This window comes from Mya arenaria, chromosome 8, assembly GCF_026914265.1.
Source record: "Mya arenaria isolate MELC-2E11 chromosome 8, ASM2691426v1".
In the NCBI taxonomy this organism is placed as follows: Eukaryota; Metazoa; Mollusca; class Bivalvia; order Myida; family Myidae; genus Mya; species Mya arenaria.
The window spans coordinates 36,562,990-36,575,237 of NC_069129.1; the positions used below are offsets into that span (position 1 = coordinate 36,562,990).

The 12,248-nt window shown below is 35.4% G+C and overlaps 1 protein-coding gene across 10 annotated transcripts in view; it reads left to right on the forward strand.

Annotated features, from left to right (window-relative positions):
• Positions 1-12,248, forward strand: part of LOC128243279 (MORN repeat-containing protein 1-like) — a 105,265-nt gene that overhangs the window by 41,508 nt on the left and 51,509 nt on the right. For all 10 annotated transcript variants that reach the window (XM_052960945.1, XM_052960936.1, XM_052960939.1 and 7 more), the window contains one exon: positions 4,582-4,691. In XM_052960945.1, coding sequence (XP_052816905.1) covers positions 4,582-4,691 — 110 coding nt within the window. The remainder of the gene's footprint in view (positions 1-4,581; positions 4,692-12,248) is intronic.

Genomic DNA, 12,248 nt, shown 5'->3' on the forward strand with positions numbered 1-12,248 from the left:
GTATAAGGAGGTATCATTATGTATAGCCTGTTCAATTTCATTTATGAGCAAAGTGGATCTCATGATGGTCAGTGCATTCTGATATTAATTTAATAGAATTCTTATGAAGGTTTTTTTATAATGGGTTTCATATAACTGTGTGACATAATCAGCGTGAAGTTCTTTAAATTAAAGGTTAATCACTTAAGACGTTATTTCATAGATTTAACAAACAGTAGATTAAACTGTATATACTGTAAATGAAATAAGACATATTGCACCATAATTCTGATAAACCATCATACATTTCAATGCTATTTAATTGTGAGGTGAAATCTTAAGAGATACCTTCTCAAAGCTTTTATAGCCAGTAGAAATTAAACAAATGCGGAATCTGGTGTCCTCTGTGTTAAACTTTATCCAATTTTAGCTTACCTTTAACTTTAAGTCGAGAATAACTAATTTCACAGTCATTTCACAGTCATTGGAACAAACTATGAAGAAAGTTTAAACTAAACTATACTTACTTGTCTGCTGTGATGTCTGAAATAATGTGTTCATTTGTCTGACATGATTTGTTTATTTGATTGACATGATTTGATTGTTTGTTAGATTTGCCTGATGTGTTTAATTGTTTACGGCAGTTTATTTTTCTGATATGGGCAGCGTCAAAATTAGCTTTGAAGCTAAATAACTTTAGGAAGGGTTGACATATCTTGACAAAACTTTGTATATAGGAAAAGAAGACCTTTCATGGGATTGCATTTGGGGCTCAAATGGTCAGTCAAGGTCACTGTTACTAAAAATAACATCGTCAAGGGTCAAGGTCACTGTTACTTAAATTGAAAAAAATGCATATCGTTGAAACTGAAAAACGTTAGTTAGGGTTGACTTATCTTGACTAAAATTGGTATTTAGGGAGAGTTTATGCAGACCTTTCATGGGATTGCGTTTTGGGCCCCTTGGGTCAAGGTCAAGGTCACTGTAACTAAAAATAGAAATCTGTTGAAACTGAATAACTTTAGTTAGGGTTTACATACTTGACTTAACTTGATATTAAGGAAACGTTTATGAAGACCTTTCATGGGATTGAGTTTGGGGCCTTTTGGGTGAAGGTCAAGGTCACTGATTATAGAAATAGAAAAACAGTTGAAACTGAATAACTTTTGTTTGACATATCGTGTCTTAAGTTGGTATTTTGGTAGAGTTTTTGCAGACCTTTAATGGGATTGGGTGTGGGGCCCCTAGGGTCAAGGTCAGGGTCCCTGTTACTAAAAACAGAGAAAGAGTTGAAACTGAATAATTTTAGCTAGGGTTGACATATTTTGACTTAACTTTGTTTTTAGAAAAAGTTTATTGAGACCTTATATGGTATTGCGTTTGGGCCCGTAGGGTCAAATTCAAGGTCACTGTTACTTAAAACGGAAAAATAGTTAGAAAAATAGTGATTACTGAATAACTTCAGTTAGGGTTGACATTTCTTGACCAAACTTCATATATGGGAAGAGTTTATGGATATCTTTCATGGGATTGCATTGGGGTCCCCTAGTGTTAAGGTCAATACCACTGTTACTAAAATTAAAGAAAATAATTAGTACAGAATAACTTTAGTTAGGGTTGACATATCTTGACTAAACTTAGTTTTTAGGAAGAGTTTATGGATACCTTTCATGGGGTTTCATTTAGGGCCCCTGGGGTCAAAGTGAGGGTCACTGTTACTAAAGAATAAAAAAAGTGGCTGAACCCGAATAACTTAAGTTATGGATGACATATCTTGAATAAACTTGGTTTTTAGGAAAATTTAGGATTGCAATTGGAGCCCCTGGGTTCAAGATCACTGTAACTAATAATAGATGAATGGTTGGAACTGAATCAAAGAATGAAAGCTGAAGTTAATCTGTCAATCATTGAAAACCTGATTTTGTTGCATTGCGGCGTTTCTTGGGATTTTTTTGTGTGCTTTTGACAGGCACATTATTGATATTTTTAACCAATATGAAACCTGGTTATAAGAATGAAGTACGCTGTTGTTGGGGTGGGACAACATGAGGGCGGCGTCAAGCTCACCTATGGTATAGAATTATTTTAGTTGGGTTTGACAAATGGTGACCAAATTTGGTATATAGGATGAGTTAATGGAGACCTTTCATCTTATTGCGTTAGGGGCCCCTAGGGTCAAGGTCAAGGTCACTGTTACTAAAATATAAAATAAGTGGTTGGTACTGAATAAATTTAGTTAGGATTGACATATTTCAACTAAACTTAGTATATAGGTAGAATTTATTGAGACTTTTCATTGGATTGTGTTTTGGGCTCTGAGAGTCATGGTCAAGGTCACTGTTACTGTTACTTTAAAATAGGAAAATGGTTAGTTCTGAATAACTTGAGTTGACATATTGTGACCAAACTTGATATAAAGGAAGAGTTTATGGAGACTTTTCATTGGATTGCCTTTGGACCCTTATGGTCATGGTCACTGTTACTAAAAATATAAAAATGGTTGGTACCGAATAACTATAGTTAGGGTTGACATATTGCGACCAAAATTGGTATATCGGAAGAGTTTATGGAGACCTTTCATGTGATTGTGTTTGGGGCCCCCTCGGGTCAAGGTCAAAGTAACTGTTACTTTAAAAAGATAACCATTTTGTACTGAATAATAGGCCACTGTTTTTTTTATTGTTCGTTGGGCTCAAAAAATGCGATTTCAGAAAAAAAAATGAAATTGGAGATCCCAAAAAAAAATTATTCCCACTGCTCCGAATTTTACCCAACGATTAAAATAAAAAGTCAGGGAAAAAAAGACAACTCCTTCCACATAAAATTTTCATCATTTCTATAGCCGGTCGTCTATAAGTCATCCAATGGTAAGGGCTGATTTTTGTATCCAGACGTTTGATTGGACAGCAACACTCGAAGAAACACGGGGGACTGGTTACAGTTAAGCTATTTCTCGGACAGCAAATCAGTAAATTCATTTGTTAAAATAAATGAAAATGATACTGTCTCCAATATTATTAACACAAGCATTCCCTCTAATACACTGGTAAAGAATGTATGTGGATATCGAACATGAAGGGAGATCGTCATACCAAATAACTAGTCATTCTAAAATGCCGTCCAGCCTTTTTTTGTTTAATGATGTTTAGTCCAGGCATTTTAGAATGACTAACCAAATGACATGCTGGCCTCTGTGTTGATATGATTTCATTTTCATAGAGGTTCTGACAAAAAACAGGCACGTTTTCTTCCTCTGTTTTTGACAGAACCTCTATGAAAATGAAGTCGTATCAACACAGAGGCCGACAGGAAGAAAAGGTGCCACCTACAAAAACTGTCAATTCATTTGATATAATGATGTCCACGACAAGGACATTTGATTGGGTACCTCCTGAAAAGTAGTATTCAGGCAGTTTTTGACTCTTGACTAAATGTTTTTATTTGTGCCAGTGTCACAGACCTATAATATTCTATGTTTGCGCCATACCAAAAAACTCATAATAAGTTCAAAATAAATTGTCCTTTCTTTTGCTGTGTATACACCTAGGAAGTAAAGTGTGCCCTGATTTGGGATTCGAGCCCACAACCACCAGAGCACTATTATGGCCATCTAATAGCAGATTTCTGACTCATGGTTTGGTCTGAAATGGTGTTTGAAAGTCATTTTGGGACCAAATCAATTGAGCTAACGTGTGTTAAGATTGTGAACAGTGTTATGATTGCGAACAGTATCTAGTCAGTATTAACAGTCATGTGATAATTGAAATGAAACTTAAGTGTTTAATATAAATTTGATGTAAAGATTGTGTGAACAGTACCTAGTCAGTATTAACCATCATGTGATAATTTAAATAAAACTTAATAATAGTGATCAATATCGAACTGCTGTTAAGATTTAATGATGTGAACACCATTCAGTCAGTAATTGTTCAGTGATTGGAAGAAAACCATTGTTTAATGTAGCACTGGAAGTCAGATTCAGCCCTGTTTGGTGTTTAAATTATTAAATTTTTAATAAACTTGTACCTTATTAACTAATGCTTCATTTCCTACCAAAAAATAAACAAACAATAAAAAATATCGCTAAAAGGCCTTATGGTTGACATATTGTGACCAAACTTTGTATCTAGGAGGTTTTTATGGAGGACTTCCATGGGGTTGCATTTTTGGCCCCTAAGTTCAAGGTCACTGTTAATAAAAATATCAAAAACAGTTAAAACTGAATCTCACAACAAAGGCTGAAGTTCTTCTGTCAATCACTTGTGAACCTTGTTGCGTCACATTGTGGTGTTTTTTGTTTACTTTTTAATATGTCCTTTTTTACTGCTTTTGACAGGCGCATGTTGCAACATTATTGTATTCATTTCTTACACAAAGCTTCGAGTGCATTGTCCTATGATGACAGCTCTTTGTCTAAGTAGATATGTTTATTTCAGTGACCTAGTGTTACGGTACCCAAAGGAATGTGTTTATTAATCTGCTATGATGAGCTAAAGAATATGACATTTTTATTTTAGATACCAAGTGTTAAAGTACCAGATGTGTTTATAAGTCTGACATTGATGTGTTCATTAGTATGATATGTTAATGTGTTTATTTCAGTTACCAAGTGTTACAGTACCCACTCACAGACTTCATCATGGAGGAGGAGGAGGTGGTGGAGGAGATGAAAGAAGAGGCTGAAGACACCATACATGAACAAGAAACTACTGGTTTGTGCTATTTTGAAATCTTGTTGAAATAAAGGCAGTCGGGACAGTAAAGGTAATTTCATATCGATGGTGCTGGTCGCATAAGATTTGTGCAATACCTTGTGGTTCAACTCAGTGCATTACACTACTTAATTACCTACAAGACCATTGATGCAAAGCTTCGAAGGGTGCCATGAATAAGTTTGTAAAGTAAACAAATTCATATTGAAATGAATGACAAATGAAATTTAATATAGTTTTTAGCATCATTATTCAAAGAATAAGGATGTTTTACTACTTGCCCCGGCATTGGTGTTGGCTTTGGCATCCGATCAAAGATTAAGGGCAAATTGGCATTTTCAGTTATAACTAAAATAACCCTCATTTAATTCACCTAATAATTCAAACAGTTGTTCAGGTCCATCACTCAATGCTGATACATACTGGTAACTCCTTATTATCCTAAATACGTTATAGCCCCTGATTGACTAAGGAACTTAGGTTTAAGTTTTAGGCCACTTTGCTTCAGGTTACAGTTTTAGGGCAAGTTGGGATTTTTACTAATAACTTCTATACTCTTCCTTCAACTGACTTTATTATATGTAACTTCACACATTTATTAACGACCATCTTACAATTAGGTTACTTAACTCAATTTCATCCTAAATACAAATTATGGGCCCTGATTGCCTTAGGAACCTAGGTTAAAGTTTTAGGGCACATAGTGTCTGGTTAAAGTTTAAGGGCAATTTGGGACTTTCACTAATAACTTCTTTACCCCTTCATTTATTTGACCTAATACTTCACACAGTTCACACTATTAGATTACATAACTCCATATTTACCCTAAATACAAATTATGGCCCTTGATTAACTTTTTTTTTCCTTTCTTTTTCAATATGTTTTGACAGGCACATTTTTAGCTCACCAACGCACGAAGTGCTCAAGGTGAGCTATTGTGATCGGTCTTTGACCGTCCTCCGTCCGTCAGTCAGTCCGTCCGTCAACAATTGCTTCAAAAACATCTCCTCTGAAACTACCTGGCCAAATTCAATGAAACTTCACAGGAAGCTTTCTTGTGTGTCCCTCCACAAAAATTCCGGATTTTCGAAACCGGTCACTTACACGAGTTGTCTCTCGTGGCGGTAGGTATCGATCACTTCCGGTTATAACTAAACATACAGAAAACCATGGGACGCTATGACTGTTGTATGACAGAATGCCACAACTTCAGTGGAAAGTTAGGTATTTCTGGGAACATTATCACTCTCCACAAGCTACCAACAAAGCAGACTGTCAGACGTGCATGGATTCTAGCGATAAGCCGTAAAAACTGGAAACCTACAGCATATACACGAGTCTGCTCGGAGCACTTTCTTGATGGTGTTGGGCCTAATTCTGTTCAGCGTAATAAGATTCCAACTGAGAACCTGGCACAGAGACCAAAGACAGTAGCAACTAAATCGAGAAGAGTTTTATTTCAAGTAAGTTTTGTATTTTCGAGAATTGAATATAGCTGTAAAGTAGGCACTTGAATGTCAGTGTTTTGGTATCTAAAAATAGTTTTGGTAACAGAAATTATATGTCTATGTAAGTAATAAAAGAGTGCTCTTCCGTAGGCTTAATCTAAATTAAACATAGTTATTGTACAACAACTTTGCAATAAGTTTAATGTTTATGCTAAGTCACTCTCATTAGCACGATTTTGCACATGATGTGGGGGAAACCAGATAAAACACTACCTCTTGCCCCCCCATCGGCATCCAAAAAAACCAGCTCACTTTTGCTGATTCCGGGAATCGAACTAGGGGCTCCTTAGTGAGAAACGAGTGCGCAACCCACTCAATCTGCTTCCAGTTCTTCTTATGCACCAGTCAATTTTGACCACGCCCCCGCCCCCAGGTCTGGGGATATGCATCGTGTTTTTTTACAGTCCAGATTGCCCCACAGTGCCAGGTGAATGTGGTGGGTTTTTCCTTTTGCAAAAATAGCGGGGAATGGGCCTTACCTTAGGTCCTGGGGCATTTGACAGGGGGGTTTACCAGCTCGTCCCCACAGGACAGGGATTTTGTTCGGGCTTGGCTGGACTGGAAGTCAAAGTGCCCGCTAGTCAACGAACCTTGGTGTATATAGGGGATAGCCGGGGAAAGTGACCATGTTTTTACCTTCCAGGTGGCCCTGCAGTGGGGTGAACATGGTGGTTTTCTCTATGTGCAAAAAATATCGGGGAATGGGCCTTACCTAGGGTCCCTGGAGTGCGGGAGCATTTGGCGGGGGTTTCACCAGCAGCTCGTCCCCACAGGGCTTGGCTGGACTGAAAGTTTATGTCCCCGCTAATTCACAGTCCTGGGGGGGTGGGTACAATTGACTGGTGCATTACTTTAAGTATAGCCTATTTATGTAAGTTAATGTTATCTTATCATAGACATCCATATGCTGAATATCTTGTTGTCCACTCTGATACTGTTTAATCATAAATTGTCATTAATAATTTCAAAAGCTGTTGGTGTATCTTTTCAGCGCCGTGGTAATAAATCAACTGACAACCCGGAAAATTCATCCAAAAGTTTCCCTAGCTCTTCAGCCACTTCTGATCTGCAGACTTGGGAACAACTTGAAGTTTTTCATAGGTAATGTGTTGTATTTAAGTATTCAATCTGCAGCAGAAATATAATGCAACATTTAGTATGTGTGATATTGAATTTAATGAATAAGGGAGGGGTGGCTCAGAGGTAAAATGTTCACTTTTCGACCAAGAGGTCATGTGCTCGATCCCAGGTCAGGGAACACTCTTGTAGCCCCTCACTCTTTTGGACACTAGGTACAAGTTTTGCCCAGGAAGCTTGCTTGCAATTCACTCAATTTAAGCTGTTGCATTTCATCACAATTGAGTTGGAATATTTTTGTGTAAAATAACTTATTATATCGCATATACAGTGCTAGAGAAATAAGTTTTAAGATTCTCATCTGAATTAAAAAAAAATGTCCAGGCTACATGTACCTATTATTTCCTCAAATAAAATGAAATGAAGTAATGGTAATAATTTTAAAATCTCTCATAAGAAGTGCATATTTAGATGTTAAAATTATAATGCACGATAATACCTTTACTATACCAGTCTTCGCCTTAAAAAATTTCAGCGCTTGTCCTTTCGGGCAAGTAATTGAAGAAAACCACTTGCCCAAAAACGTTTTTTCTTGCCCAAAACAACCAATTCATGCGTAAATGTAATAAACTCAATTTTAAATATTATAATAGCGTTTAATCAGGATTTATGAATTGTTGCTGAAGAAATTATGAAAAACAGAGGGATCTAAATAAATGCACTTGAATAACATATATGTTGTCCTTTTTTAAGCTATCAAGTGAAAGCAGTTGAAGTTACTCAATCAGCAGAGACAACACAAAGATGTGAATCAAGTGCACAGATTAAGCCGGAAACCTGTGATGTTGGTTTTGGAACATGTAAACCTGAGATTACCATAGAAGACATCCAACACTCTGAGGAAAAGATATAGTTTTATACAGGACTTCCAAACTATCACACATTTGAAGCTTTATTTACCACTCTTATTGATTTAGATGACAATACCCTTTCTAGTGGAAACTTAGACCAATTGATGAATTTCTTATGGTTATGATGAGGTTAAGATTAGGTTTATTGGTCAAAGATCTCAAATATAGATTTAAGGTTGCAAGTAGCACTGTGTCCAAGGTATTTCATACCAGGATAATTTATATGTACAGATACTTACAGTCTATAGTATTCCTTCCTGAACTTCATGTACTTCAAAAACATGTGCCACCTTGTTTTAGTGCATTTAGTGATACAAGGATTGTGTTAGACTGTACTGAAATATTTGTTAAGTGACCATCTTCATTGGAGAATCAGTCACTGACCTATTCTAACTATAAGTCACATAACATATTTAAAGTTCTTGTCTGTGTCAACATGACTGGTGCAGTTGTTCTTATTTCAAAACTCTGGGGTGGATCTGTGTCAGATGTTGAAATAACCAGACAAAGTGGCTTCTGGAGCAGCTAAATGCAGGTGATGCTGTTATGGTGGACAAGGGTTTTATTCATTTGAAACCAGATTTGGTTAAAAAAGATGTACAATTATACTGCCCTCCCTTAAAAACAAAGGAACAGTTTACAAAAGAAGAGGTGAACGTAACAAGAAGAATTGCTTCAGCTAGGATTCATGTGGAACGGAAAATGGAACAAATAAAGAATTTTAGAATTCTTCAAAGTGTCATGCCACTTGCTTTAAATAAAATTGCTGATGAAATTTTTTTTGTATGTGGGGCTCTGACTAACTTGTTACCACCCCTTGTTTCATAATTAATTTGAATTGTCACTGAATTGTTCAGAAATTAGTACCGTATTTGTATACTGATTTCAATGTTAATATATATAAATGTAACAATGGTAATCAAAGGTACAAAACAAATTGTCATAATGGCTTCACATACTTTACATTGTTTGCTAGTGTTACTACTAATACATGTATCTTAAATTCTAGTACATGTTTTGATTGACACCATATAACACTGTGCATCATAATTATGTACTCACTAAAATGTGCCATTACTTTTCACACCACTTTTTATTAGAGAATATTTTAGGTCCATGTAGTAAGAATTTTCCCACTAACACAAACACACAAATATGCAGAAGTGCAGATTTAGATGTTAAAATTATTATGCACCATTTACCAAGACCAGTTTAGTAATGAAAATAAAGTGGAAATGTTTTCAAATGCACAGTAGTATGTAATCAAAGTTGTATTTTAAGAACTAATTTGCAATGCATTGTGATGATAATTTGCGGCACTCTTATTCAAAATCAATACATACACATGTATAACAAACATCAATTGTGACTGATAAACCTCTGTCTTCTTACTAAATAATGCTTAATGGAAAATATTAATTACTTATAACAAGATTGTAACCATTGGTGAATGCTAAAAGATTTACTGCAGTCTACTATAGTCTCATAAGATAGAAATACCATGTTTTATGCTCATTTCTTTCAAATTAAACTTGGTATCCTTCATAAAATCTATTGTTTTCAACATTTATTCATTCTTTTTGGAATATAAAACAATATTATTAATTGTGGTAAATCTTATCTGGGAGTAAGAGTGCATCTTTAAACCTGATATCTTTTTTGATTTATTGAACAAAAGCTATTACTTAGATCAACCCACTGTATTCATTTATTTATGCTGAATTATACTTAAGTTGATGCTCTGTAAGGCCAAAAATGGTTTGTTTCTAGTCACCTGTATGATTTTTAAAACCTCAGAAATAGCAAAAGCCTCTTAGACCTTATCCTCTTACATTAAAAAGAAATTCAAATTCAAAAAAAAGGAAAGGCTAAATCAGCTTTGGGTCATGGCAAAAAGTGAGGGTAGGTAGGGATACTGGAAACAAACCTTTTTTCCAAGATATGTACCTTAATTACATTGCACCAGGCTTGGAAGCACATGGTTACCATAAAACTCCTTGAACTGCTCTAGCAAGTTGTTCCAAAATTCAGGATTGAAGCTGATTGTCAAATGCTTTAAATCTTTTGTTGTGTAAACAAGGAGCTCAGACTTCTGAATCCCAGATATTCCCATTTGGCCCTGAATTTGTGTATAATACCTGTGGTTTGGTTTTAATGCAATGGCACCTTGTTCATCTATAGTACAACAGAAATCACTGTCTTTGCATGCTTCAGTGACAGTTTTGTATCTCCATTTGTATGGGCATTTTACCTCGACAAGGTACTTGTCATCATTTTGTAAAACAAGACCGTCTGGGCTAGCACCAAAAAATGAGTATTGCTGATGAAGATACAAGCCTTGCTCAATTATGTTTACAGTCTGCTTATGTTTAAGTTTATTTAAAGCTTTAAATTGCTTTTTAGCTACAACTTCCATCTTCCTGTCCCATTTTAATGCAGGAATATTTGAACAATCAATTTCATTAGATTTTAACAAAATTTTATCAACTAGTTTGTTAGGTTGTATTGACTTTTTTCTGTGCAAAACATCATGAAATATAGAGGCTGTAATTCTGCCCTTTCTTGCCTGAACCCATAATGGATTTTCATGCTGACCTATTGTTCTCATCTCAATCTCCTCGACAACATCACCACCACACACAGATAGTGTTTCTAAAAAATCACTGGCGGAAATCTGATTTTCATTTATAGTTTTACTCAAATCTATGTATTTGTCAGACTTATAAGTAATAAAGTCTGATGTTTCTACTGTTACTTCCTCTGCTATATTTAAATCACTTTCAACAGGAACATCATTTTCAGTAGGTGAAATTAAATCAAACAATACTGCATTTGTTTTATTTCCAAGCCTATCAGCAAGTGTACTCCTAAATAGTGATAACTTTTCATTGTTCAATTGTTTACATGTATTTTTAATTGGATTACACTTTGGTTCTGCATCATTTATCTTTATTTTTTTAAATGTGATGTTTTCAACTGTCTTGGCATCATTCTTCCTTTTACTGGGTTTATTCCATTCACATGGTTTGGATGTGCATGCTGTATCATCAGAATCAGCAGCATGCCCTTCTATGGCAAACAACAACCCTGCAATATGTGTGCATCCCTCACCAAGGCTGAAAGAAGTACCATTTATACATGCACTATTTAAGGTATTAGGTGTACAATCTATTGATTTCTTATGCCTGGTGACCACATGTTAATTAAGTTTCCTTTGAAAGAGTTGCATGAGTATCTTTTTTTTTATTGTTTTAACATAATTCATTGGCTCTGTCATTTATATATGAGAGAGAAAGACTTGTTCACTTTACATGTTCTATAATCAGCAAGCAATACCCTGAATAACTTGTATGGATCTCCAGGCATCAGCAACAAACATTACAGCCAATGATAGAAAAACACATTTGCTTATTTGTACATTGGATGTCTTAAATGTATTAAGGAATAAAACATTATACAAATATTGATGTTTGTTATTCTTGGTATATATCTATAAAACAACAAAGCTATTATTTTATTTAGTTACCCAGCTGGACAAGTGCAGTTAGCTTTCAAGATCAACAGAGGGGTATCCTTAGTCATCAGGACCCATTGGGTATAAACACCCTGTTTCATGGATGGATGGCATTTTGATCTAACATAGCAGTGGCTGCTAGACTCAGAGAGAGTATTAATCATAGCTTTGTGGACGTATTTTTTTTTTATAAAAATTCAGCCCTCTAATATACTGCCTGTAGCACTCCATTTTCATAGAGTCAGATGTTCTATGACTGCTATGTATGAGATATTTCTCAATATCAGATAAGGCAAGTTTAGGCAAAAGTGCAGGGTCACTTGACCACCCTGTGGACAGTTCATTATAATTGGGTAAATTGTCACTGCTTGGTGGAATTGAATTATTTTCAGATGGAGAAAGACTATCACTAATGCCTAATTCGATTCGTAAGAAGTTCAGCGCTCTAGTGGCAATGTCATGTTTGTTTCCACTAATTTTCTGCTTTCTGCTTCTTAAGTATTCATATGTATTCATTTTGCATAGATATTAAGAAACGTCGTTAGCT